At 54.9% G+C, this 25,783-nt stretch overlaps 11 protein-coding genes across 11 annotated transcripts; 7 read left to right on the top strand and 4 right to left on the bottom strand.

The window, feature by feature from the left end:
* Positions 1-106: 106 nt before the first annotated feature.
* PG998_001298 (uncharacterized protein) lies at positions 107-1,305 on the top strand (the record flags this gene model as incomplete). Its single annotated transcript, XM_066868116.1, has 2 exons — positions 107-704; positions 797-1,305. The coding sequence occupies 2 exons, from the start codon at positions 107-109 to the stop codon at positions 1,303-1,305; spliced, it is 1,107 nt and encodes a 368-aa protein (XP_066736531.1).
* Positions 1,306-1,562: 257 nt separating this feature from the next.
* On the top strand, positions 1,563-2,412 carry PG998_001297 (uncharacterized protein; the record flags this gene model as incomplete). Its single annotated transcript, XM_066868115.1, has 3 exons — positions 1,563-1,579; positions 1,673-2,117; positions 2,251-2,412. The coding sequence occupies 3 exons, from the start codon at positions 1,563-1,565 to the stop codon at positions 2,410-2,412; spliced, it is 624 nt and encodes a 207-aa protein (XP_066736530.1).
* Positions 2,413-2,727: 315 nt separating this feature from the next.
* PG998_001296 (uncharacterized protein) lies at positions 2,728-6,386 on the bottom strand (the record flags this gene model as incomplete). Its single annotated transcript, XM_066868114.1, has 3 exons — positions 2,728-5,841; positions 5,902-6,208; positions 6,289-6,386. The coding sequence occupies 3 exons, from the start codon at positions 6,384-6,386 to the stop codon at positions 2,728-2,730; spliced, it is 3,519 nt and encodes a 1,172-aa protein (XP_066736529.1).
* A 932-nt stretch (positions 6,387-7,318) lies between these two features.
* On the top strand, positions 7,319-8,415 carry PG998_001295 (uncharacterized protein; the record flags this gene model as incomplete). Its single annotated transcript, XM_066868113.1, has 3 exons — positions 7,319-7,841; positions 7,970-8,283; positions 8,344-8,415. 3 exons carry the CDS (start codon positions 7,319-7,321, stop codon positions 8,413-8,415), a joined length of 909 nt encoding a protein of 302 aa, XP_066736528.1.
* Positions 8,416-8,908: 493 nt separating this feature from the next.
* PG998_001294 (uncharacterized protein) lies at positions 8,909-10,332 on the bottom strand (the record flags this gene model as incomplete). Its single annotated transcript, XM_066868112.1, is given in 2 exon segments — positions 8,909-10,016; positions 10,034-10,332. The coding sequence occupies 2 exon segments, from the start codon at positions 10,330-10,332 to the stop codon at positions 8,909-8,911; spliced, it is 1,407 nt and encodes a 468-aa protein (XP_066736527.1).
* A 1,815-nt stretch (positions 10,333-12,147) lies between these two features.
* Positions 12,148-15,101, top strand: PG998_001293 (uncharacterized protein; the record flags this gene model as incomplete). The annotated part of the gene is made up of 2 exons (XM_066868111.1): positions 12,148-14,165; positions 14,195-15,101. The coding sequence occupies 2 exons, from the start codon at positions 12,148-12,150 to the stop codon at positions 15,099-15,101; spliced, it is 2,925 nt and encodes a 974-aa protein (XP_066736526.1).
* An 852-nt stretch (positions 15,102-15,953) lies between these two features.
* PG998_001292 (uncharacterized protein) lies at positions 15,954-16,319 on the top strand (the record flags this gene model as incomplete). Its single annotated transcript, XM_066868110.1, has 1 exon — positions 15,954-16,319. The coding sequence occupies one exon, from the start codon at positions 15,954-15,956 to the stop codon at positions 16,317-16,319; it is 366 nt and encodes a 121-aa protein (XP_066736525.1).
* A 1,094-nt stretch (positions 16,320-17,413) lies between these two features.
* Positions 17,414-19,813, bottom strand: PG998_001291 (uncharacterized protein; the record flags this gene model as incomplete). The annotated part of the gene is made up of 1 exon (XM_066868109.1): positions 17,414-19,813. One exon carries the CDS (start codon positions 19,811-19,813, stop codon positions 17,414-17,416), a length of 2,400 nt encoding a protein of 799 aa, XP_066736524.1.
* Positions 19,814-20,379: 566 nt separating this feature from the next.
* Positions 20,380-21,691, top strand: PG998_001290 (uncharacterized protein). The gene is made up of 4 exons (XM_066868108.1): positions 20,380-20,528; positions 20,640-20,689; positions 20,992-21,380; positions 21,438-21,691. Exons 1-4 carry the CDS (start codon positions 20,499-20,501, stop codon positions 21,665-21,667), a joined length of 699 nt encoding a protein of 232 aa, XP_066736523.1. The 5' UTR covers positions 20,380-20,498; the 3' UTR covers positions 21,668-21,691.
* Positions 21,692-22,285: 594 nt separating this feature from the next.
* Positions 22,286-23,290, top strand: PG998_001289 (ATP11 protein; the record flags this gene model as incomplete). The annotated part of the gene is made up of 1 exon (XM_066868107.1): positions 22,286-23,290. The coding sequence occupies one exon, from the start codon at positions 22,286-22,288 to the stop codon at positions 23,288-23,290; it is 1,005 nt and encodes a 334-aa protein (XP_066736522.1).
* A 235-nt stretch (positions 23,291-23,525) lies between these two features.
* Positions 23,526-25,454, bottom strand: PG998_001288 (uncharacterized protein; the record flags this gene model as incomplete). Its single annotated transcript, XM_066868106.1, has 6 exons — positions 23,526-23,857; positions 23,932-24,106; positions 24,163-24,582; positions 24,638-24,806; positions 24,871-25,276; positions 25,355-25,454. 6 exons carry the CDS (start codon positions 25,452-25,454, stop codon positions 23,526-23,528), a joined length of 1,602 nt encoding a protein of 533 aa, XP_066736521.1.
* Between the last annotated feature and the right edge of the window lie 329 nt (positions 25,455-25,783).

Below are 25,783 nucleotides of genomic sequence, written 5' to 3'. Positions count from 1 at the left end.
CCAAGACTTTTAGGCACATCATGTTACATTCTCGCTCAGAGTTCACATCCATTGACCAACATCCCAAACATTTGGTTCATCTACCACTTACCAATATACAAACAACATGGCCGAACCAATGGTCGAGCTCACAGCGCAATGTCTCTGCAAAAAGTACACTTTCAAAACGAACATTGCACTGTCCTCGCTGCCGCTCAAGGCCGTAACATGCCACTGCACTTCGTGTCGGCACATGACAGGGGCCATGTACAGCAGCGATGCCTCCTGGCCAGCCGATGACGCTGGAGAAGAGATTATGAACTCCACGCTACAGAGCTACGTCTTTTCGGAGCGTGTCAAGGTGCGGTTCTGCGGGACCTGCTCGAGCCCCATGTTCTGGGAGTGGCAGCCGGGGACATCCCGACCCAAAATCAGCGTCTTCACGGGCGTGCTTCTGGTTGACGACAATGCCGATGTCAATGGCAGTGTCAAAGACCTGGTGAAGATCACAGATGTCATGTTCGTAGACGACACGCTGGACGGCGGCGCGGCGCCCTGGCTACGAAACCTCAACGGCGTGAACGGGGACGGGACGAAGGCGATGCGTCTGTGGAAGGGCCAGAAGCACGAAAGCGAAGAGCTACCCCACGATTGGCTGCCGCCAGCCTCGCTGCCGGATGCGTCCACGAAATCGAAGCTGGACCAAGTCCCCGTTCGCTGCCGATGTAAGGGGTGGACCTGACGATGCGACGCTGGAGCCCCGATCTCAAGGACGAAGACACAACACCGTGGATTATCGACCCTGACACGAACAAAGGCCTGGGAAGCTTTGATGCATGCGACTCCTGTCGAATCGCTTCTGGCGTGGATGTGTTCAACTGGACGTTTGTGGATTTCCGGCAGGTGGGGTTTGCTGGGACGGGAGGCGAGTTCCCGCTATCTTCCAACGAGCTCAAGGCGGCCCTCTCGGCGCAGAACCGAGATAGCAGGTTTGGCACCCTCACTTACTACCTCAGCTCGCCAGGCGTCCAGCGTTTCTTCTGCAGCCGGTGCTCGGCCTGCGTATTCTACGCATCTGATGCACGGCCGCATTTGGCCGACGTGGCGTTGGGGCTGCTAGAAGCACCCGACGGGGCCCGGGCCGAGGACTTCGTCTCATGGAATTTTGGAGGAGACATGGCCTGGAGAACGGACGTTGTTGGCAGCTTGAGAGAGGGCTTGGTCAGGTCGATCGAGTCGGAAGCCGAGGCTTGGAGGGTTGAGCGAGGCTATCCCAAGTCCTTCTACAGGGTCAGAAAGGAGAAAACGCAGGCGACTTCAGGCTAGGTGAACGACGTGTGCATGCATAGCTATAGGTAGATAGGATAGTGGACGCTCACTAAATTGGAGTTGATGATCCCCCTAAGACAGGCCAGGTAGGCCACAGCAGCCCACTAATTACCCCTCCCCCGCCATTCTGCTCAGACGCCTATTCAGGGGGTCCCAAGCTCTTGGTAAAGTCTTAAAGTCTTGGCGCTGTCGCGCATCCGCGCCTCGACAACACCGACTTACGACGGCTCCGCCTCCCAATCACAGCGCCTCTCATGTCCTCGTCGCATTCGTGATTCCATCGCCCTCACGCCAGGATTGACTACAGCACATGATCGGCCCCCTCCTACCTGACCGACGCAACGGGGTCGCGAAGTAATATCAGTCTCAACAACCCGGACCGGTACCCGCAAGGGTCCATTATTCTCATCAACATCAACATCAACATCATCATCATCATCATCATCATCATCATCATCATCATCATCATCATCGTCAGCACCAGCCTCACCAACCTCATCCACATCGGCGGCAGCACCTTATTACTCGACACACCTGTTGTCGTGTCAAGGTCTCGTATCGCCCTCTGCGAGAGACAGCAACCCGCCGCCATGGGAAACATCTGCGGCAAGTCGTCCTCGGACCCGGACGCCTTCTCCTCGCCGGGACGGATCGTAGGCACCACCCCGGCGCAACCGCAACGCGCCTCGTTGCCGCCTCGAGTCGTAGGCGGGCCCCCGCGAAAACTGGGTGGTGGACAGGACTCGGCAGACGCACCGTCGTCGGCTGCGGCTGTCGAGGCAAGGAGGCGGGCAGCCGAGGCCGCCGAGGTAGGCTATTTCTTTCCCTCTCTTTATTTCTTCTTCGGTTTCCATATACCACGCCCCTTCCGTCCCATTATAGCCCTCGCGTATTGCTACGGTTCTTTTGCTGGTGCTAATTCAATGGGTTTGAAAACAAAAGACGAGAGCCAAGGCTGCTTCTTCCAAGAATTCGGGAAAGCTCGGCCAGCAACTAGCGGCTCAGAAGAAGCAATCGAGGCAGGAGACGCTCAACGAGATAAGCCGGGAAGAGCGCCGAGCGCGGGAAGCCGAGCAGGCGGCGCAGGCTCGGGCTCACAACTAGATACTTGTCATGTGAGATATGTCTTATGGATTTACGCAAACGGCCCGCAGTGGATATTTTGACTACGAACGCAATGGTGCCTTGGCTGGGTGTCTCTCACCAGTACCGCACATGTCACACGTGTTGAGCTGACATGACGAGCGTTAATCCAGACTGTTTTGTTTTGCTTTGTACGTATTCTCGGCCACTTATCATCTTTTCGAATTACACGTATCATGCCCAAACGCCAGTGGGGCTGCTCAAAACAACCCCCAAGTCAGGGAAACAAGAGAGCACCGTATGATCAATCACCCTTACCTCCCCTAAATATCGAGATTAAACAACATTATACCTTCCGCTGGCGGGCGCCCTGCTCTCTGCGTCGGCAGCAGCCACTGTGCCCTCCTTCAGCAACCTAGTAAGCTCGTTCATGGCATTGGCAACGACAAGCTCCGTGTCACCTTCAACCAGAATATAGAGCTTGGGCTCCGCGCCGGGCGGCACTTCCTTACCCGCAGCGTAGTAAGTTCCCTTTGTGGTGATAGATGTGCCCGTTGCCTCGAGGATCTTGGCGACGTTTGTACGATTGGTAACAGCCCATCGAGCCTTCTGAGGGAAGTCGTTGATTTCAAGAGTGGCATGGAACGCACCGGCATCCGGGCCCTTGTTGTCGACCGGCTGGCCAGGACGGAGCTGGCCCGTCTTGTTAAGACGCGCGTTGATGGCGTTGATGGCCGAAGACACCTTGTCCAGAGGGTTGTTCCCACCAGCCGCCGGCGCAGGTGCCTCCTCCCTCTTGTGGATAGTGTACTTCGGCTCAAGGTCAGGAATTTTGGCCTGGGTATCTCGGGCTGAAATACCGGACGCTGCCGCTTGAATGGCAGAAACAGCTTTGTCAACCTTCTTATCGTCTTTGCCCTTTCCTTCCTCCTCTTCCTCTGGCTCTTCACCCTCGGTCCTGTGGGACTTGCGTTCACGCAGCCTGGCAGCCTCGCGTTCTTGATCAAGTCGATCGAGACCCTTTCCTCCAAATCCGCTGTTGTCGCGAGCTTTGCCGGATTTTACCTTTTCTTGGAAAGCTTTACGCATATCCAGGATTTGCTCCGGAACTGGCTGGCCGCTCTGATCGAGGGCCCTGGCAATAGGCCCAGCGCAGTTTTCTTGGTCTTCCGTGACGAACGTGACGGCTGTGCCTTTGTTGCCAGCGCGGCCAGTACGGCCTGCGCGGTGCACGTAGTCCTCCAGATGGTTGGGTGCGTCATAGTTGACTACCAACTTCAGCTGCTTGACGTCCAGACCTCGCGCAGCGACAGATGTCGCGATCAGAATTGGGATAACACCGTTTTTGAAGTCTGAAATAGTAGAATCGCGATCGACCTGATCTTTGCCGCCATGAATGGACATGCAGGGATAGCCCTTCTGCATAAGTTCTTTCAGTAGTTTGTCGGCCTTCTCTTGTCTTTCCACAAAGATGAGCGACCGGGCATCATCATCCTTGTCGTAGAGTTCTCCCAGCAGCTCGAGCAGTCTGATAAACTTGTTCTCCTCGTTCCGAACCTCGACAATCTGCGTGATCTCAGGTGCAACTGTACTCTTGCCACCAACATTAATCTCAATGGGATCTTTTAAAATCTTCTTGGCCAAGGAGTCCATTATACGAGGCATAGTAGCAGAGAACAGAATGTTTTGGCGGTCGGGCCGCACGCTTTGCAGAATCTTCATGACCTGAGGCTCGAAGCCCATGTCAAACATACGATCAGCTTCGTCAAGAACAACATAAGTGACTCGCTTTAAATTCGTCACGCGTCCCTGATTAGCAGCGAGTAAGTCAATCATGCGCCCAGGAGTGCAAACAACAATCTCAGCGCCGCGCTTCAGCTCCGCAATATGGTCCTTGATCGGAGCGCCACCATAGGCACAGACGGCCCGCAGATTCATGGACTTTAAGAATGGTTTACAATCACGGTGAATCTGGGTCGCCAATTCTCTGGTCGGCGTCATGATCAATCCGATAGGACCATCATTCTCCTTCAGAGGCGCCTGGTCCTTGATATGTCGGAACATGGGTAGAAGGAAAGCCAACGTTTTGCCAGACCCGGTCTTGGCCATGCCAATCACGTCACGGCCAGACATTATGGCTGGGAAAGCCTGCATCTGGATTGGAGTTGGCTTGTCAAACCCTAATTCGTGAACAATGTCCAAGGTCTTTCGTGACAGCGCACACTGGGACCATTTTTGGACCGGTTTCGGTACTTCTTTTCCAGATACTTTGATGCCGTCAAGTTCCAAGCGCAAATCGACAAGCTCGGCCTCCGTCATTTCTGAAAGCTCAGCTGGCTCGACCCAGAAGTTTTTGCGAATGGGGTCAAGGTTCAGCTTAGTGTAGTCGATTGTAGGGATGTCCTTCTTCTTACGAGCTCTCGCAACTGTGGCAAGGAACGCATCTGGCGCATCATCCTTCTTGTCGAAATCATACTCATCATCACTAAAGTACGCTTCGGGCTCCTGTTCCGGCTTCATGTCTTTGGACTTGGTCTGGAAGGTTTTGTTGACGGGAGCCGTTGTATCCAGCTCATTCATAAAGGCGTCGAGGGGATCCTCCTCGTCTTCATCAACGTCCATAGTATCTGCTTCAGGTACTGGTACTGCAGGTGCTGGAGCATCGGCGGCGCCATTTATTTTAGCCCCTGAATCCGTTTGAGTCTCTGGTGCCGGCTGATCAACATCCATGGAACCGTGTTGTTGAGCGCTCTCTTGAGCTATTCGCTCGTCACGCCTCTCCTGGGCAGCACGGGCGGCTGCGGCTTCGGCTTCCTCATCGCCGGCGAAATCGTCGACATCCTCTTCATCCTCTTCATCCTGAACCTCGTAAGGTGTATCATCAACATCAGGCAAGGGAAGGGAAGGTAGCTTAGCAAGCTTTCTTTCAGAAGTCTCCTCTTCATCAAGATCCAATTTCCGTTTCTGTAGGGCTTTCTCTGCCTCTGCATTCTGCTTTTGGAAGCCGAAACGACTAGTCTTGGCGCTTGGGAGAGCAGAAGTTTTAGGGACTTGGGCTTGAGGAAGGGTGGCAGCTTGGGGCGGTTTGCCGATGGCACCAAGCTTTGGGCCTGCAGTGGGCGAGTGTGCCTTCGGGGCAGCCTTTTTAGCGATAGCTTTCGGGTCGAATTTTCCAGCATAAGGCGCCGCAGGGGATATAATAGCCTCATCGGCCGGTGAAGCAACCGCTGCAGCCGGCGAGGCTGCTGTCGAAGAAGCGCTTGTCGGTGTCCCATTGGCCTTCTCGTCCATCTGGGCGAGAAGCTTCCTTGTGCCGCCAGGAGTTGCCTCCTTTTGCTTCGCCTCTTCCTGCTTCTTCTTCCATGCTGCTAGCTTGGCTAAACGTTCGGCTTTCTTCTCGGCGTCGGTCTGGACGGCAGCCGGTGCTGGCTTCGATTTGGCGTCTGCAACCTGCCCACTCGTGTAAACATCCCAAGAAATCTGATATGAAGTGATGTGATTGATACGTACCTCAGAAGGCTTAGGCTTGCCCGCGTCCACGGGAGCGCTTCCCCGCTCGCGGCTGTCCCCTCGCCTGCTGCGTGGATGAGAGTCAGCAGTACCTTCGCGTCGCGATCTAGCTCCATTTCTTGAATCGTCTCGCCTGGTGCGGTTGTCTCTTTCTAGATCTCGGTCGCGGCTTCTGCGTCGACGGGCATCTGGTGGGGAGCGGTTCCGATCGCCGAAACGCTCACGCGACCGCCGGCGATCTCTATCACCGCCTCGGTAACGATCGTTGTCTCTTCGGTCTAGGTCGCGGCGGCGGAAGTCGTTGGCTCTGTCCCGGTCACGGTGACGGCGTTGCTGGAGGTCATGGTCAGAACTGTGGAAGGAGCCGGCTGGACGACGTCGTCTTACATCTGGAGGACTACGGGTACGGCTGCGGCGGCGACCACCATGGTCTCTACGATCCCACTCACGGTCCCTTGGGCGGTCCCGATCCCGGCGGTCGTCATCTCTGCGAGGTCTTCTGGACGACTGCTGGCTTCCTGCAGGGCTTGGTGAGCGTGTGTCTCTGAGCCGAGCCATGAGAGCGTGGTAGTGGTGGCTCGATAGACACTACAGTGGTGAGAACTACCAGAGAAGTATGGTGCGGCCAAAGTTCCCTAAGGTTAGGATCAAAAGCGGACTGTGTGTGCGTCACCTTCGAGTAAGTGATTGTTTTCTTCCGAGGCACACGTAGCACTATTGAGATAGAGTGGCCGATGAACAGAGATGGGTTGGAATGGTTGTTGCAGCAGCAGTCGGCAAATCGGTCGAGGCTGATGAGTAGCGGCGGCTCTATACTAGTCCCACAGGAAGCAGGCAAGGCAGGCAACTGAAGATGAGTAGGTCTCTTTTCTCTTTGTGACGAATGGATACATGTGGTCTGTGCTTCGGTCGATTAACGACTGTTGCAGTACACTATCACCCACTGAATACGTATGGACCAAATTGCCCAATTACTAGGCGCTAAGGCTGTAAGGTACCCAGTACCTAAGGTTCCAAGGTACCCACCTATGTAGCTCGCTGGGAAAAGAAGTGCCGAGGGGACAGGAGCTGACGCGAGTGCGAGGAGCATTGTTGCATTGAAGCCTGGGAGGGCTAGGAAGGAAGCTCTTATGCAGAGTCGCGTGTTTGGCTAGCACAGTCATAATTCCAAAACATGGGGGGGGTCTGGGCAGTAATGGGTGGGTCGATTTTCCAACGAAGCTGGCAGGAGCTCTGGAAAGCGCAAACACCAAAAGGCCAAACAATTGAGATATTCAGCTCCACCCATTGCCCCAGCTCGAGCCATTCCTGCCCGCCCTGTATACTTGGTTTCGGTCGCAAAGATCACCGTGCCTCGACATATTGTCCAGAATTTCGCCAATCCCTCTACCCAATTGACATTGCCGCGCAAACCATAATGCCTTTCTTCGTCGGGCGAATTGTCGCCCACCGCCTGGCCTCCAGCGTTGCCGCTACCTCAAGCTCGCGACTCGTCGTCGCCAAACAGCTCGGGCGCGTGTCAGGTTCGCCCTTGCTGCGTGCCGGCTTTGTCAGGGCCTACGCCACCCCCGGTCGTCCTAAGAAATCCGATACGGACAGCAGCACCCAGTCAGCAGGCCGCTCTCGCAAGACCGCCGACGGGGCTGCCCCCAAGAAGGTGACGGCGGCAAAGAAGACCACCGCCACCAAGGCCACCACCAAGGCCACCGCCAAGAAGGCCACAGGAACTTCCAAATCGCCAAAGGCGAAGAAGACCAGCCCTCCGCCAAAGAAGAAGAAGGTGTTGACGGACAAGCAGAAGGCCGCCAAGGAACTTTCCAAGGCCAGGAAGGAGAAGGCCGAGCTGAAGCAGAAGGCCCTCTTCACTGAGCCCAAGAACCTGCCCAGAACGGCATGGACGGTCTACATGACACGAGAAGCGGCAGGTGGTGGCTTTGAGGGTGACATGGTCGCGAAAATGCCTACCATTGCAAATGCATTCAAGGCATTGTCGTCTTCCGAGTTGGAGGTAATATAAAGCCTGCTATTTCTTCAGCTAAGCTCTAGCTAACGTTCCCAACCTATTTAGGGACTGCAACGCACCGCCGACGCCAACAAGCTCCAGAACGCTGCAAACTACAAGGCCTGGATAGAGAGCCACCCCCGGAGCAGATTGCCGATGCTCAGCACGCGCGCAACCTCCTCCGAAGGAAGTTTGGTTACCCCAAGGCTAATGCCTCGCACAAGATTCGAGACGAGCGTCAACCTAAGAATCCTCGGAGCGCCTACATCTACTACTTCCGCGCCAGATTTGGATCTGGCGGCTTCGCCAATGTGAAAGTTACTGAGGCCCTGAAGTCCATCGCCCAGGAGTGGAAGACTCTGCCGGCCGTTGAGCGCCAGGTATGTCATGCCAACCCACCGTTTACCCTTCTTGGCCAAGCTAACATCATGCGACCTCAGCCTTTCGATGATCTCGCTGCAGCCGACCTCACTCGCTACAAGAAGCAAGTCGCAGAGACCCTCCACCGCTAGGTTCCCCCGCCGCGGTAGAGAAGCAAGGCTTTGCTTCTTCCTATGGGTTCCCCGTTGAGCTTGGGGCTTGGGGCTGAGTTCGACAAATTGTTAGTCTAATGACATGAGTCTACTTTGCGTTTCAGCCGCTAAGCTCACTGTTAGACAACTACCCGTGAAAAGATGGGAGGACAGGTCCTTTTCTATGTTATTTTCCACCCGTACGAACAAACTATGGTTCTCTTGTAGTTAAGACACGAATAGCAAAATAAAAGGCGGTCGGTCGTTTGGCACTTGTTGGTTCTTTCACCTGGTCTGGGTTGTACCGTTTAGGGATTGGGGCTATTCTATATATCCATGTCCCTGAAGGACGTATTTCATTGCGATGCGATCCGCTATGCTTGTTCCGCGCGCCTGCAATGCGAAAATCATATGCCAAGTATAAACTGCCCAAGCCAACCGTTGCGTCGCTCTTAGCTGTACACAGACCAATATCCTGGCAGCCTGGGTGCCCTTAGGTTCGTTTCCCCATCACGATGACGACTTTGTTTTCGCCATCGGTCCATGCCGCGCCAGTGAACAGTATCTTGCGCCGGCTCGCCAGATATAGTAGGAGGAAGATGTGCGCAACGACATGACCCCAACAGTAGACCTTGAGAATTTTAAAATCAGGGTCGCGTCGACACCAGACTCCCCACCCTGCGACGCCGCCGCCAACGTAATTGGCCAAAAACACCCATGCCTCAGAACGGAGCTGAAGTGTCCAATTTGAACAGTCGAGGCTCCAGTAGCCGCGCTCAAATGGTCGTAGTTCCCGACTCTGCGACTCCGGACGAAAGCGTTTGGGGATCTGCAGGTCGCTTCCCAACTTCCTCAGCCCAGTGGTGACGAGATCCTCGGGCTTCAGCTGTACAGCGTCAGTTGGAGGCTCGGCTGGGTAAAGCTCTAGACTTTCGTAGGTGTAGCCATGTTGCGTGAGAAATGTGATTGGCCGACCTTGCTCGCGCTGTGAAGTTCTCTGAAGTCCAATGTCGCTCGAAGTTCGGAGCATCCCTTGCAGGCTGTCAGTGGTTTGGGTCTGCCGCTGTCGCTTGCTTGGTGGTGGCTCTGAGTCGGCCCTCGCACCCTGTGTTGTGTCTAGTCCCTGGACAACTGAGTTTAAGTCCATATCGAAGCTGGATAGAGCCAGTGCCGTCTTCTGCTGTGTTTTTGGAATAGGTTTCCTGGGAAGTGATATGATATCAGCCGGGACTTCAGTCCCTAGCTCCATGGATGGAGCTGGCGGGACACCATTCCCCGGCGTGCAAGGTATTGTTGGCACAATGTGGCTCCTGCCATGTTGAACAGTCGACTGAGACTCTGACGGGAGATAAGTGCTGTCTGGGTTTTCCGTGCCTCTATGAGTGCTACTCCTCTGTGAACGGCGTTGCGGGGTTGGCGCCTCAGATGGGCTGCCATATTGCTGGAGGTAGTGTTCCAAAACCCTAGTTGGCGAGGTGAACAACCTCGTGGTTGAGTATATATCAGGGTGCGAGTCCTGGACGACGCTCGGTGGCGTCTCCCATGATGACACCTGTGAGGGCACAGCCCAACGTGGGGTTCTTGGTGTGCCCCCTGAGCCCCTATTCCATGGAGATACAGTAGTGCATTCGGTGAGTTTGCGTTGTCTATTACACTGTCGAAGGAAGCTTGGGGAGATCTTAGTGATGGAAAAACCCCTTGAGAGAAAATACCCAGGCTTTCCTGGGGGGCATCTCCCCCATTTTGGACACTTGGTCTCAAACTGTGTCTTTCAGCCGGTAGTTCACCGACGCTGGGAGAGTCGCAAGGTCGGAATGCCAGGTAGGCCGAGCCAAGAGCTCGGTAGCGAACATCGTCCGAGTTTCGGCTAGGTGCATTGATATGGACCAGGATCTCGACGTCCTCAGGTTGCGCCATCTAGTAATGCGTGCTGACTCCTTCCATGATCTGTCAGCTGTCAATGAAGCAGAGCGCCAAGCAAAGGCCTCAGCGAAAGCACTGAAAACAAAAGGCCTCCAAGAATCGGAATAAGTTTCACGAAGCTCAGGGAGTGCTAGAAGCAAACTCCCTCCTAAAAAGGCTATCGCAGAAATCGATCAAGTCGCACACCTTCTATCGCGTAATGATCCTGGGCCGTCATTGGGAGTCAGGAATGTCTACTCCGTAGGATGAGATGCTTTCAGGCAGATGGAACCTTGTCGCGACACAAGCTCGATTTAGCAGCCGTTGAGAACTGGCAGCATTCGATGCAAGCCACACCCCCATATCATTATCCGAGGATTGTGGCGTACATGACGCTAAATAGACGGCGACATGCTAGTCGTCTCTCCCGTCAGCCGTCAGCCGTCCAACCCAACAAAACACCAGCACTGATACCCTACCACCTACTTGACTTCGGGCGCAGTGCCTCTCGGGGAATATGCACGTGTGTGTTGGCTTCTCGACCTTGCGCTGACATGCGATGCAACTCACCTCATGTACCACTGTTGCCGGTTTTGTGCAGGAATGCTTCCGTATCCAACCAACCAACCAACCAACCCAAAGCCGATGACCAGTTGTTGGCGGGGTAGCGCCAGCGACCAAGATACACTTAGGCAAAATGAAAGTACACGAGACGCAAGAAGTAAGATGGATGATGACTGCCCAGACGACGATTGCAGGATGGCTTAACTTACCTACTCCGGCCCCTTGATTAACATCATCTGAGGCGGATTGCACATCCAGAGAAGCGGTCGAACCATCTCAACGGGGTCGGGATCGGTAACGTTGCCGGCCTGCGTACCATGATGCTGGAAATATTGTCCGAGCACTCTGCCGTTGATGTTCGCTTGCTTGTTCGTTTCTTGCATTGATCGCCCTCGTTCTTTCTGGGATGGATCTCGACGCCTGGGCAGAGTGGGAGCCGGATAGCCAATGGATCAAGTGTGGGTGGCTAAGCGCCGACTGACTGCCCGGCCTCTGCCATTGGCCTGAAAATCTGCAGCAGGCTTCCAATAACCCAATGGCCGGCCTTGGTGCTGCTGCTTTCGCGCGCGCCAGCTTGTCTATTGGCCCGTCTCTGCATGCGTTCTAAAATTAAACCGCTGGTGTTCTGACCAGTGCGCCATGCTCTTCGCTGTTCTTGTCTGGGGACTGACGTCGACCGGCGCGACCACAATGCTACTTTGGGCATGCAACCCACATCTCGCGGCCCAGATGGGCTTGCAGAAGCATGTGTCTGGCCGAACACCCACTCGAGATGGAGGGGCCTCGGGGTGATGCAAGTGGCATCGTGCCTGGCACGTCCTCCATTGAATAGTACTGGCTGTGGACGGGAAGCGCCCGCATCCCGCTTGGTGACAGACTCATGGCGCGAACTAACCGCTCGTCTCGAGCGCATTTTCTCATAAAAACTATCCGTTTCCAGAGGCCGGGTAGGCCTGGTTTTCTTTTCGTCCTCTTCTCTTCTCCCAAGCTTCCACAGAGGTTGCCGAGTTCCCTATATCCATCGCTTCGTTGATCGAGGCATTCCTGTCGCTTAATCCATTTCTTTGCTTACCTTCGACCTTTACGACGCCGGCCGTCCCCTGCGTTACATCGGCTCGGTCCCGATATAAACGGCTCATTCTTGGTATCTGACCTGCATATCCGATCTATATTAAAAATGCCCGACTTAGTTCTCTTACCATCTACCACCTACCAACCCCCTCTCCTTCGCAGGGTCGAAGGCCGGGGAGGTCGCTTAATACTATAATGGAGGAGGAGCCCGAGCAGCCACGGGCCTCCCAGTCAGTGCGAGATGACCGTCAGATTCAAGCACAGTCGTCCAGTGAAAAGATAGTTCAGTGGCTATCACCAAGGAGTGACCACTTTCCTACTCCTCGAGGCTTCCATTTCCTTTCGGCTCCCATACTGCCGTCATCGCCCTCGACAAACTCAGTGGACGAGAGCAACTCTCCCTCCTCGTCGACAAACCCTTGGAACAGGAGGAGCACGTCCACTGACGTCACCGAGTTCGACGACATCTACGACGTTTCGGACGACGAGGGCATACAGAGGATGCCGTCTAGGAGGTCTTCGATGAAACGCCAGAGCAGCATTCGCAATACTCCCGCGAGGCGAGCTGGCCCCACGCCGCCATCTCACAGGGTTCTACCCAAGTTGACGATACCGGCATCGCAAGAGCAAAATGCCGAACCTTATTCGGGTAGGCCAGAATTCAAGAAGCTTTTGACACCTGTACCACCGACGCCGCCCGCAAAGGTCGAGATGTCACCGGCTGTCATTTCTCTCCTACAAGCACATCAGTCCCACGATGTCCCTGCAGGGTCTGCGCCACCATCTCTTGACGGAAGCTTAAGTTCGGAGCAGATGGCTGCCATGTCCGCGCCTCCTACTCCAATCGTTGGCGCAGATGAAGCCACCAGCACGGACTGGTCTGGAGTTCAATTACAGCCTGGTGCCCTCGCAACTCTGCGTGCTTTGTCCGGAGACTCCGATGTGGCGGAGGAGGAATTCCATAGTGAACAAGTCATCGAAATCCCGGAGGAGCCCGCACGGGAGATGGAGCAACAGACACCACGTCTGTTCTCCTCTCTTCAGCGCCGCCCTTCTCTGCGACTCTCTACCGAGCAGCAACGATCGTTAAATAACCTGACAACGCTCGAGATCCCGTCGCCCGGTGGCTTCTTTTCAGGCCTGACTCCCCGCACCAGATCAGCATGGCACATGCCGCCCATGACCCCTGATGACATCGCGCCACCGACCTCAACCACTGCTGAACAGTTCTATCGATGCCCGTGGAATGACCAGCCTGCACCACCAATGCCTGCGATGCCGCAGCTTTTCGCTCGCGCCCTGCCGCCGCCGCCGCCGCGCCCTCAACGCTTCTCGGACAGCCAAGCGCCATCCGCACCAGTTGAGCATGTCGTCGAAGTGCGAGCAACTTTGTCTGATGGGATTCCAACGGCAAGACCGGTGATCCTGGAGCATGTCGTCGAAGCAAGAGGCAACAACTCCGATGCACTCCTTACCGCCCGCCGCATTCCTGGGCGCAGCCACCCCACGGTCTCTTCTGCTACAGTTGCGGAACCCACATCTCCTCATGTAGGCGATGCGACAGAGATTGTTACCGTTTATGACCCCGAGTATGCCAGGAAGCAGCAAGAGGAGGCGCTTTCCAACCTGGACAGAACCGAATTATGGCTCATGGCTCAGAAGGCCTATATGAAGGGTGTCCAGCTGGAAGACAAAGACGATGCCAAAGACGCAGAGCAACCTGCAACCGAGCATCTTCAGGTGACAACGCCATTGAAAGCCAAGTTTCCCGAGCCTGAATCTTCCCCCGAGGCAGCCCACAAGAAGAAGGCTGTCCGATTTTCGGAAATTGTATCAAAGGCCGATATCCCCAAGTCTTTGCCTTCAAAGATCGCTCGTCAAGAGTCCGCTTACTACCGTGCCTTCCAAGGAATCATCATCCGCAGTCGTAAGCAGGATCCTTTTGTGCACCGCCTACCACGGTACGAGTACTTGCAAGCCCAGCGCCTCTCTTTGCGCGAAGAACATCGCAACCAGCTGCTCGGCAAGTATCAACTCTCTGTCCTGCCTCAGTCTGCCAAGAAGCGCATGAGCGCCAACGTTGCGCGTGGCGATGACGTTATTGAAGATGATCTTGAGAGGCTGAAGCGTGAGAAGGAGGCAGAGGCCCTCAGCCAGATGGCCGCTGCCAATTGGCACGTCAACGCCTTCAAGGCCCTTAATGGTGGACGGCTGTTCTGTGCGCCGCTCGCGAAGCGCTTAGCCCGCCTCTCTCGCATGGGGGCCCCAAGGAGCGCGCCAGAATCCTGGATCTTGGCGGTCAAGCGACTTGTGACTGGGCGTGGCACTGTGCATTCATGTATCCCAGTGCCAAGGTCTACACAACCACGACCAAGGCTATCCGCCAGCTCTCAAACTCCAACATTCGCGGCCCACCCAACCACCGCCAGATCGCCGTCCAGCGCCTGGCCAAACTTCCTTTCCCTGACAACTACTTTGACCTCATCTCGGCCCGTGAGCTGCATTCAATCCTCAAGTTCGTCGGCGAGAATGGCGAGGACGAGTGGGAAACCTGCCTCCAGGAGGCTATGCGCGTGCTCAAGCCCGGCGGCTACCTCGAGTTCTCCGTACTCGACTCCGACATCATCAATGCCGGCCCCTTAGGCCTAGCCAAGTCGGTCGAGTTCGGTTTCGCCCTGAAGACGCTGGGCTACGACCCAAACCCCACAAAGCTGTTTCTCAGCCGCCTGCAGCGCGCGGGCTACCAAGGCATCCGTCGCGGGTGGATGTGCCTGCCGATGGGCCAGAAGGAGCCAGTCAACCCCAACATCGTACGCGACAGCTTTGGCTGCGAGATCAAGCTGCAGCTCGACGCCATGGTTCAGGGCAGCACTGAGGAGGTCGCTTCCCTGACCGGCCTTGCCGGCAGCTGGGCCTGGGAGCGCTGGCTACTGCGCTGCGAGATGGAGAAGGTCGTCGGCGAGGGCCGCCTACTCGAGACGGCCGAGATCCGCGAGGCCGGCCAGTGCCTCGACGGCGTCCACGCCGTCATCGAGGAGGGGCGTCAACGCGGCGCCGCTTGGCGCATCCTCAACGGCTACGCGATGAAGCCCAAGCCCGAAAAGAAGCAGCCTGTCCACATCGCTCTTGTCCCACAGAGGAAGCAGTAAAGGACGAAAGGACGAAAGTAGAAGAGCACCGCATATTTCGTATGATGTGAGAGCTAGCCAACCAGGGGGTTGAAGCATTGTTTCTTTTGTGATTGATGGATTATGAATAGTTGATGGAGACATGATGGATATAACCACGCACTTTAGTACATATAGCGTGGTACATAGGTTGGAGGTTTACTTATATAGGGCTTGCTTGTACCTAATAGGCCGGCGGGTGTCAAGGCATGTATTTGGAAAGGACGGAAAGAGGGCGGCGTGACGGCGCACCGGCGGTGCTGGTGTTGATTAGCTTGAGTGCTTTACATTCGTACATAGATGTGTATGCAAGGCTGTTGTAAGATACCCATTCTTCATTTATCACGATGCTGTGTCGAATAGGGGAGCACACAAATCCCGGGACTCTACGTTTGTTGTGCTGACCCAAAGTGTTATTTATATGCAACTCCGCCTCCTGCCCCTATCCAGAATGCAGGAGTGCGTGACAGCAGACACTCGGGGACTCGGATATACTTTTAGTAGGAAATCGCGGTGATTGTTCTCCCACAATCGGCTCGTTCAGGTAAAGGTATCTCTGTACGCGTTGGACTACGATGCTCCCGACTGTTGATTGTTCATATCGGCAGCTGGAAGTAAGCACCGATTGTTCTGAGAACAATCGGCCAACAAATCGTATAAATATACCCTTTCCCGCATCTTCCCTCCATGCACACTGTCTCTTTCCCCATCACCACGCGGCTCCTGTCACGTATACCCAACTTCTCTGCTCTGGCAAAGGTTTACCTGCCTACACTGCCGACTCTGTTATACACCGATCTTGAGGCTACCTTCTGCCTCCCATGACCGTCTGTCATGCCACCCTCCCACAAAGCCCCGTCATCCGTGGGCGGCGCCAGCGCCGTGAGATCCCCACTTGCTAGTCTTCCGCCCGTGAAGCTCGACTCGCTCACCAAATTGGAGCAGATGAAGATCCGCAAGTCGCGCAAGAAGCGCCGGGCCCGCCGACGCCGCGGCCTAGACCGTAAGCTTGCCCACATGGACGACAACATCACCAGTAACATGGAGGACAGCGAAAACGAAGATGCAATATCCGACCAAGACGAAGATGAGGACGAAGACCAACACATGCCGTGCAGCCCCGGTGACGAGCCTGGCGACTCCGACCCTGATTGCTATTACTATCGTGCGCTCGTTGCTGCCCGAGATCTCGATAGATAGAATCGGAAGCTTTGCGCACCTACAGGAGACGTAACACATCAGGCTGACGAAGTGCCTCTTTGCTTTTCGTTACCTGGAACGTCGGGTGTGAGCCAAGCCCGACAACACTCTCTATGGGTGCCAATCCTCACAGCGATGTGCTCACAATACTTCAGCGTTGCACTCTGTGTTTTGTTGATGCCATCAGAGCCACGACGTACCACGACGTACCACGACGCCGTCACCCATCGATCTGCTATGGCGCATGCATACACCTGTACAGTACAACCTATCCCCTTCACCCCAGCGATTGTCTTTCTACCTCGGCGACTTTCTTCGCTATATCACAGCCACTATTTTGATTTCTACCCCAGCGATATAACATACACTGTATTACTTCATTTATTTAGGGTCTCTTGGCGCCCGATCCAGCGATATTCTCCGGCGAAAAATGAAACACTGATATCGCGGCCGGGCCAGCGATAACCAAGGGTATGGGACCGGTCCGGATCAAGCGACATAAGGAGATGGATGCTCTGTTTCTGGGAGCGTGTACGATGCGTGGCTGTTTTCTCATGATGAGATGAGGGTGGGATACCCGTCATCCCCAAACATCAGCTTTCTTGCTAGGACAATATACTATGGATGAACCCCCTTCAATTTCATACGTGATTTATATGGACAAGTGACACCTGTACACAGATAGATTTCTAACAGTCAAACTTGTTAGGCGAGCTCCTCCCCACTTAGTCAAGCTGCAGTCCAAGTGCGTGACCTGGATCTCTGCGCCCAGGGATTCCAGCCCCCGAACGATAAGACAGCTTCCATATCAGCATTGTAGTCAGTGCCGCGTTTTGGTTGAGTAGCGTGCTATTTACAAGTTGCTGAGTAGTGTGCGCTGTCCGAATATCCACATGACACGAGCCTCATGCTCGTAAATATACCTGCTTCATCATGGACCCCTTATCACCAATATCAGTACAAACAACCCCGACCTCAACACCGTATTTTACATGCCAAAATCTCTCTGTATACTACAAATCAAACCAAATAACTCCGGCTTCTCACAATGCAACGTGAAGTTTATACAGCAGCCCAGTTGATTGGCTGTTCGTTTACTGAGGGGCTTCAGCAGCCTCCTCTGCATAAACCTCCAACCCGCTGTTGTCCTCCTTGATGCGAACACTAGCAGTTTCTCCCCGCTTGAGCTGGCCCCTGATGATCTTATCCGCTAGACCATTGCCAATCTCTGTGGTGATGAGGCGGTTCAGAGGCCGGGCGCCAAACTTGGGGTCGTAACCTCTCTCCGCAAGCCAGTCTCGGACTTTGCCGTCAACATTCAGCGTGATGCGGCGATCATCAAGGCGGCCTTGGAGCTCCTTCAGGCGGATGTCAACGATATCTCTGAGCGCGTTCAAAGCAAGACGCTTGAATACGATGAAAGAGTCGATCCGATTGAGGAACTCGGGAGGATACGTGGCACCGACAACGTCGAGAACGGCTTTGCGCACACCTGGGTCTACCTCACCTGTTGGCGTCTCTTTGTACGGAAAGTCGGGGTTGGCACCGACCAAAATATCCGCACCAAGGTTTGAAGTAAGGACGATGATGGTGTTCCTGAAGTCCACCTTGTGACCTTGTGCGTCGGTGAGATATCCTTCATCGAGCACCTGCAGAAGCAGAGCCGAGATATCCCGATGTGCCTTTTCGAACTCGTCAAATAAGAGCACAGCGTATGGCTTTCGTCGCACAGCTTCCGTGAGTTGTCCGGCATCATCATACCCAACGTAGCCAGACGGGGCTCCAATCAGCCTCGAAATGGTGTGCTTTTCTTGGAACTCGCTCATATCGAATCGTACGACCGCTTGCTCGGTGGAAAAGAGGAAGTTGGCCAACTTCTTGCAAAGCTCTGTTTTTCCGACACCAGTTGGGCCCAAGAAAAAGAAGGATGCGAGAGGCCGGTTGTCACCGCTGAGGCCAGCTCGCTGCATACGTACCGCATCCGCCACGGCCTTGAGCGCTTCGTCCTGGCCGCGGACGGACTCGCGCAGGGCGTCCTCCATGTGGACGAGCTTTTCGATATGGCCAGATGTAAGCTTGGTGACGGGGATGCCGGTCACCCGGGACACCACATTAGCTATGTCATCTGCAGTAACGGAGTCATGGATCAGCGTATCGCCACCGGGTGTAGGAGACAGCTCCTCGCCTTCCTTTGGCAGTTTCTGTTCTAGGTTGGGAATGACCCCGAACCTCAGTTCTGATGCGCGGCCAAAGTTCCCTTCCCGCTGAGCCTGCTCCAGCTCGACTCGAGCCTTGTCCAAATCTGTTTGGACGTTCTTGAGAGCTTCGATCTCGCCTCTTTCTTTCTCCCACCTTTCGGTCAAGACCCGTTCCTCATCCTGGAATCTCTTAAGATCAGCTTCGAGTTTCTCCCGACGCTCACGGCTTGCAACATCCTTCTCCTTTCTCAAACTTTCGAGTTCGATCTGGATGGTCATGATTTTCTGATCGAGGCGCATGATATCCTCAGGTTTACTCTCCTGCTGGAGACGAAGAGAGGAAGCCGCTTCATCCATCAAGTCAATAGCTTTGTCAGGTAAAAAGCGGTCGGTAATGTATCGGTTGGAGTAAGTGGCTGCAGCCACAAGAGCACCGTCGGTGATTCGGACACCATGATGCACTTCATATTTGTCTTTGATGCCACGAAGTATACTGATGGTATCTTCAACGGTAGGCTCGTTAACAAGGATTGGCTGGAAACGTCTTGCCAGGGCGACATCCTTTTCGATCAAACGGTATTCAGCTAGCGTAGTGGCGCCGCAGCACTGCAGTTCGCCCCTTGACAAGGCCGGCTTGAGAAGGTTGGAGGCGTCGATAGAACCTTCTGCCTTTCCTAGGCCAAGAAGAATGTGTAATTCATCGATGAAAAGGATGACCTCCCCGTTTGCTTGCTGTACTTCGGTCAGGATCTTCTTGAGGCGCTCCTCAAAGTCGCCGCGAAACTTGGCCCCGGCAATGAGCGACCCCAAGTCCAGTGATATGACTCTTTTGTTTTTGATGCTTTCCGGGACATCTCCCCTTGCTATGCGCAAAGCCAAACCTTCCAAGACGGCCGTTTTGCCAGTGCCCGCGTTGCCGATTAACACCGGGTTGTTCTTGGTTCGGCGAGAGAGAATCTGGATAGTCCGCTGTATCTCCGAGTCTCGACCTATCACGGGATCCAATTTGCCGTCCTTGGCCTTTGCTGTGAGATCGATTCCAAATTGTTCCAAAGCTGGTTTTTCGGGCTCGCCTCCCAGGTTCATGCGGTGAGTACCACCCGGTGGGTGCGGCCGGCCATTTGCATAAGTCCGTGCCGTTGTATGCGACAGAACTGGTTGTGGGAAGGTCTTGGTTGCCGCTACGAGGGCGGCTCTTGAGTATATGGAAGGTTGGGCGCTCAGACGGGCGATGCCGCGGGATGAAGCCGCAACAAGGCGCCTCGAGGAAGCAAGGACTTGTCTCTGGGCCAACATGGTTGAGCGCAGGATATGATACAATTGGATGGATTGACGAATATTATGTTACAGGTGTTTGGTTTCCAAGCATCCAGTAGGTTTCAAGCGAAGGAAGACCATCGATGTGTATATATCCCGGTGTCGCCCCCAGAGCTTCAGCTTCACGAGCTTCTGCGACAGCTTATTCGAGCTGCTTCCAGAAATCAATCGGGTGCCGTCATTCTAACGGGCGTCTGGACCGGACTCCTTTGGGGCTTATCTTATCGGACTGCTTTAGCGAGCTTTCACGGGCGAGAAGGACGAGGGGCCAGAAGAGGGGCAAGCAAGGGGCTAGGGGGCTGGCTGTCCTCAGGGTACGGAGTACTTCCACACTGCCGTGGAAGTGTGGCTGGTGTTGATTCATTATTAGTAGTGCCTGGTTTTGGTTTCTGGTGCCCAAATCGCCAATGCAATTCGGCGGGGTGCCCACCTTGAGGGTCCAAGTGCCCAATTTCCGCTACCCAAAGGAAAAATCATTTCAATTGACCCCGCCATGGGAAAAACTTCCATTCTCTCTCTCTCTTTGGTTCTCCCTTGCCCAACGACTATTTGATACTTCTTCCCTCCCACGTCTCTTCTTCACCTTTTTCTGATACCCCCTCTCACGAGCTTCCTTTTCTTCCACTCGTGAATTTTCCCTTCTCTACCACCACAAACAGTCAAAATGGGTTTCCTCGACCTTCTTACTGATGCTGTACGTCGCAAGTCACTTTCTCCTCTCCTCCCCTCGTCTTGATGGGGGAGGAGAGCAGTCATTCTGCCCAGTCGCAAGAGACACACAGAGAGAAACTGACTCTACTATCAGGGCCTCGCCACGCTGAACAGCTGGGTGCAGACCCGATCCTACATTGTTGGGTAAGTCATCCTCGCATTACGATTGCGATTGCGATCAAGCCGAACTTGTTTGCTTTTCGGCGGCAGGGCGTGACCGTCGCGAGTGCGAAAAACGACGTTCTAAGCCTGACAAGATATCATTACCTTTGCACCCTAAGCATTCCCCTTCACATGATGAGAAAAATTGGTCCGTGTTTCCGAGCAGCTTAAGACCCTGCGCATGGCGACAAATCCAGCACTTTGTGCAGCTCTGATTTATTATCCAAACTCTTGATTCAACAATGCCCATATGTATGGTGGAGCGACACTAACCTGTCTTGAAGATACACCCCTTCGCAGGCCGATGTTGCCACCTTCAAGGCCCTGAAGTCTGCTCCTGATGCCGCCAAGTACCCCAACGCTGCTCGCTGGTACAAGCACATCGCCACCTTCGAGGATGAGTTCGCTACTCTGTCTGGCGATGCCTCCAAGCCTTACACTGCCTACGGCCCTGAGGCTTCGGAGCTCACCGTAAACCCCGCCAAGGCTCCCGAGAAGGCTGCTGACGACGACGATGACGTCGACCTGTTCGCCAGTGACGATGAGGAGGAGGAGGAGGACCCGGAGACCGTCCGCATCCGTGAGGAGCGCCTCGCTGCCTACCGCGAGAAGAAGGCTGCCAAGCCTAAGGTGGCTGCCAAGTCCATCGTGACTATGGATGTCAAGCCTTGGGGTATGTTACTCTAAAAAGTTCTGGCGAAATGATCAACGATGCTAACCATCTACAAAGACGATGAGACCGACATGGCTGCCCTCGAGGCCGCTGTGCGAGGTATCGAGAAGGACGGTCTGGTTTGGGGTGGTTCCAAGCTGGTCCCTGTCGGCTTCGGTATCAAGAAGCTCCAGATCAACCTGGTCATTGAGGACGAGAAGGTCTCCACAACCGAGCTTGAGGAGGAGATCCAAGAGTTCGAGGACTACGTGCAGTCCACCGATATTGCTGCTATGCAGAAGCTGTAAGCTTTTTCTTGAGTAGTAGGTGGTCGGGGCATGGTGGTATTTGACTCCTGGCATGAGGAACGACTTAGAGATATAATGAAAACTTTGATGATCATGATGGGAGGGATGGAACGACGGATTGGGTCCATCTCGCACGTCCCTAAGATGGACGCATGCGAGGTATTTTAGATAGGCTCCCAACAAAAATACACATGCCTTGATGAAGTACACATAATCTGTCCTGATATGCATACGTGGTAGCGTGTTCTGCCTGTCACGTTCGTAGCAATGAAGGAGTTTCGCACAGAAATTCAACACCAAGAGACGTTGCTGGTCTTACTCTAGGCCAGACATACATAGCTATTACCTATGTGATAGGTATGCATCCATACGCTGCTTGCAGTTTCCGCGGAGGGCGCCGCTAATTCCGTCATGTCAGGGTCTTGGCACCCGATAGCCTAGAAATCTATAGAACGTGCATGGAACTTTTGCAACTGATTAGCATCATCACCATCCACTCGGCCGTTCTAGTTTGCGGTTCAAGCGAGGCCTGGCCCGATTCTTCCTCACCAAATTCCCAATTCATCTCTTGGCCCTTTCCGTCTCGTCTGCGCAGTTGTGCGGCATAGCCAGCCTGCCATGGCCACCGCCCCATTCCGCGTCCCGATGCTGCGCAACCTCCTCGGCCGCCAGCCGCTCCGGACGGTGCGCCCAGCCTTCCAGCAGCGCCGGTGGGCGCAAGTGCACGACGTCCGGTTCCAAGACGCGCGGTTCCTGACCACGTCGCAGATCTCGCGCAGCGTGACGGAAAAATACAAGGAGAAGCTGGCCCGCAAAGCCAAGGAGGAAGGGCTGCAGGACGTCGACCAGCTCAAGGCCGCCTACGCCGACAAGATCCACGAGGTGCGCAAGAAGGACGGCGTCACGATACCGGGCCTCGACGCCCTCCTCGCCGACGAGCAAGCTCCACCATCCCAGCAGCAAACACGAACACAGCAGGACGGCACCACAGCCCCGCCAACGCCGCCGCCCAGTCCGAGATCCTCCTCCTCCTCATCGAGCGGCGCCGCTATCCAATCCCTCGCCGACATCCTCGACCTCGAAAAGGCGCGCGCCCTGCCACTAAAAGAACTCACTGCCGTCTGGCGCCTCCGCCACGCCTCGCAGCCGACCAGCCTCTGCGCCGTGCTGCCCTCGCCGACCTACCGGGCCCTCGAGCACTCGGCACGGCGGTACCCCAACTTCGTGCTCCCCGTGCCGCGGGGCGCCGACGTGGGTGCCGAGATGCACTTTCTGCAGTGGGTGTTCGACGCGCCCTCGCAGACGGCCACGGTGCTGTTCACGCAGCTGGCCGAGTACAAGGCCAGGGGCGAGTGGGCGCAGCCGCACACCTCCGTCACCCACTACTGGGACGCCGACCTGGCCCGCGACCAGGGCGCCGTGCTCATGGCCGGCCACCTCGTCGAGGGCCGCGGTGCCTCCCTCGCCGACGCTCAGTGGCTCGTCATGTTGCTACAGAAGTATTACGGCGCCGAGGCCTTGCACGGCACCGGCGAGAAGCGCAAGCTGCTCGAGGCCTTTGCACGCGGCGACGGCAACTTCAGCGTAGAGAAGCTCTTGGAGGAATCCGAGAAGTTGGGCTAATGCCGCAGCATGGCTTTGATTGTATAGCTAGAGAGCGCTTCGCGGATGTAAGAACGCTTACAGCGTTAGGCGCATGCCGAACTTTGGCCAGCAGGCTGAATGTATATAATGTAGAACAAAACAATCCCCCCCTGGATTGACTAGACTCCCAAGAGATATGAATGTACAGCATCGACACGAAACGATTGCGAACGCAACAGCAGACAACAGCAGGCATATGCAGACATGTCTCCCCTTACAGCTTGGGCCCTTCTGCTCGATCCTCCTTCTTTGCCTGGTCCTTGAGTACTCTCCTCAGGATCTTCCCGCTTGGGTTCTTGGGTACTTCATCGATAAACCTGATACCGCCGCGTAGCTGTTTGTGAGGCGCAACCTTACCAGCAACCCAGTCGATCAGCTCTTTGGCCTTCTCTTCAGTCCGTGGTACTTCTGCTTTCAAGACAACGTAAGCACGCGGGACCTCTTCTGATCGCTCCTTGTCAAAGGCAGGAATAACGCAGGCGTCGGTGATCTCGTTGTGTCCAAGGAGGATGCCTTCCAGCTCTGCTGGGGCAACCTGAAAGCCCTCTGCAGTTAAGAAAAACGAGGTTAGTCATGCATATGGGAAGAGAGTAGATCCAGATGGTTAGGCTTGGACTTACTGTACTTGATCAGCTCCTTCAGCCGATCGGTAATGTAGAAGTTCCCCTTTGCATCAACATAGCCGATGTCGCCGGTTTTGAAGAAACCACATTCGCTGAACGTGTCCTTTGCCAATTCAGGTCTGTTTAGATACCCTTGGAAGACGTTGGGTCCCCTGACCCAGATCTCACCCTCCTAAAAAGCATGGTTAGATTCAATCGTCTTAGCGATGCGATTAAGATATGACGTACTTGACCGAGCGGTAGCTCCTTTCCGTCGAGGTCAACTACTTTGGCTTCCATATTGGCCATCATAGGACCAACGGAGCCAATGAACTTGGCCCACTCTAGGACGGACTGCATATGGGTGACAGGCGCCGTTTCCGACAGACCGTATCCCTGTTTCGTAGGAATAGTTAGCCGCTTCCACACGGCGTCCACCAATTCCTTGGTCAGGGGTGCTGCTCCGGAGTTGAGCCACTTGAGGCTGGACAGATCGTACTTGTCGACGATGGGATGCTTTGCAAAGCCCAGTATGATTGGCGGCGGCACATAGGCAAACGTGATCTGGTAATCCTGTATCAACTTGCACGCCTTCTCAAGCTCGAATTTGGGAAGTGCAATGGCCTGGTAGCCATCCCAAACCGTGGCATGCAGTATGCATGTCAGGCCCTGGAATTGTCTCAGTATACTCTGGCCTAGTTGGATTCATGAAATGAGCACTCACGTAGACATGGTAGAAAGGAAGAACGGCCAGTTGCTTGTCTCCTTTCCCATCCTGGCCGCCCATGCAGTGCAACCCACTTCGCTTCTCGGCCGAAGAGAACTGAACCACATTGGCCACGATGTTCGTGTGTGAGAGCATGACCCCCTTCGGCAGGCCTGTCGTACCAGAGCTGTAGACGAGGAAAGCGAGATCCTTCTTCGGATCAACCCGAGTCTGGGTGGGAAAACCCCCACAAGCTTGTGTTTTTCAGCTGGGTGAAATGCTTGAAGTTGCCGCTGGGGTCCTTATCATGGCCGATCAGAACGATACGGTCCTCGGGTATCCCGACCTGCTTAGCAGCCTCCAGTGCGGTAGGAAGCAGAGCCAGCTGTGTGACCATGCCCTTCACCTGGGAGTCTTTCATCTGGAACGCCAACTCATTGGCGGTGTACGTGGGGTTTGCAGTTGAGCACACACCGCCGGCCCAGAGCGTACCAAAGACCACCGGAGCATAGTCGATGCTGTTGGGCGAAAATATGCCGAGCACATCGCCTTTATCCCAGTTCCATTGCGACTTGAGACCCTTGCCGAAATCTACGGCAGTGCTCTTGAGCGCGGTAAAATTGTAGGCAGAACCAGTCTCGCCATCGATGAAGAGTTCTGTGACGTTATTGGTGTTAGCCGGATTCCACAGCGAGCTCGGCTATCATCGGAGCATGGAAGTGTTGTTGGTATCACCCTTATCGTCAGTCCATTCCTTCTCCTTCCTCTCGAACAAAAGCGTCCAGATGTCGACCTCGGGGATTGCCAAGTTGGCATGGTTAGATCTGAAGACCATGGCCGAACGTAGGTGCGTCGCCGTCTATACGGCGTCTAACTCGTCTCTAGGAAAACGACGCCTGGATAGTGTCAGACTGGAGCTCTACAACCGTACCCGGCGGTTGAATATGGGCGTGTGTGTCTGGGAGGGTTGCAATGGGAAAAGATATCTAGCCCCTAGGCCGTATGGGAAATATTGTGTGAACAGCCCGAGGGACCTCGGGACAGATGGAGACGCAGCAGGCAAGAGGGAAGGGGAAAGAGGTGAAGCTTCCCCGGCAGTTGCTCCGACCGACTGGCATTGCCCGAAGAGGGAAGTACTAGTTCGGGTTTGACGCGCTGGTTGGG

The sequence above is a fragment of the Apiospora kogelbergensis genome (assembly GCF_038363985.1).
Source record: "Apiospora kogelbergensis strain CBS 113332 chromosome Unknown utg000001l_segment0_segment0, whole genome shotgun sequence".
NCBI lineage: Eukaryota > Fungi > Ascomycota > Sordariomycetes > Amphisphaeriales > Apiosporaceae > Apiospora > Apiospora kogelbergensis.
The sequence above is the reverse complement of the archived record's forward strand: the minus strand, read 5'-3'. Positions and strand labels throughout refer to the sequence as shown.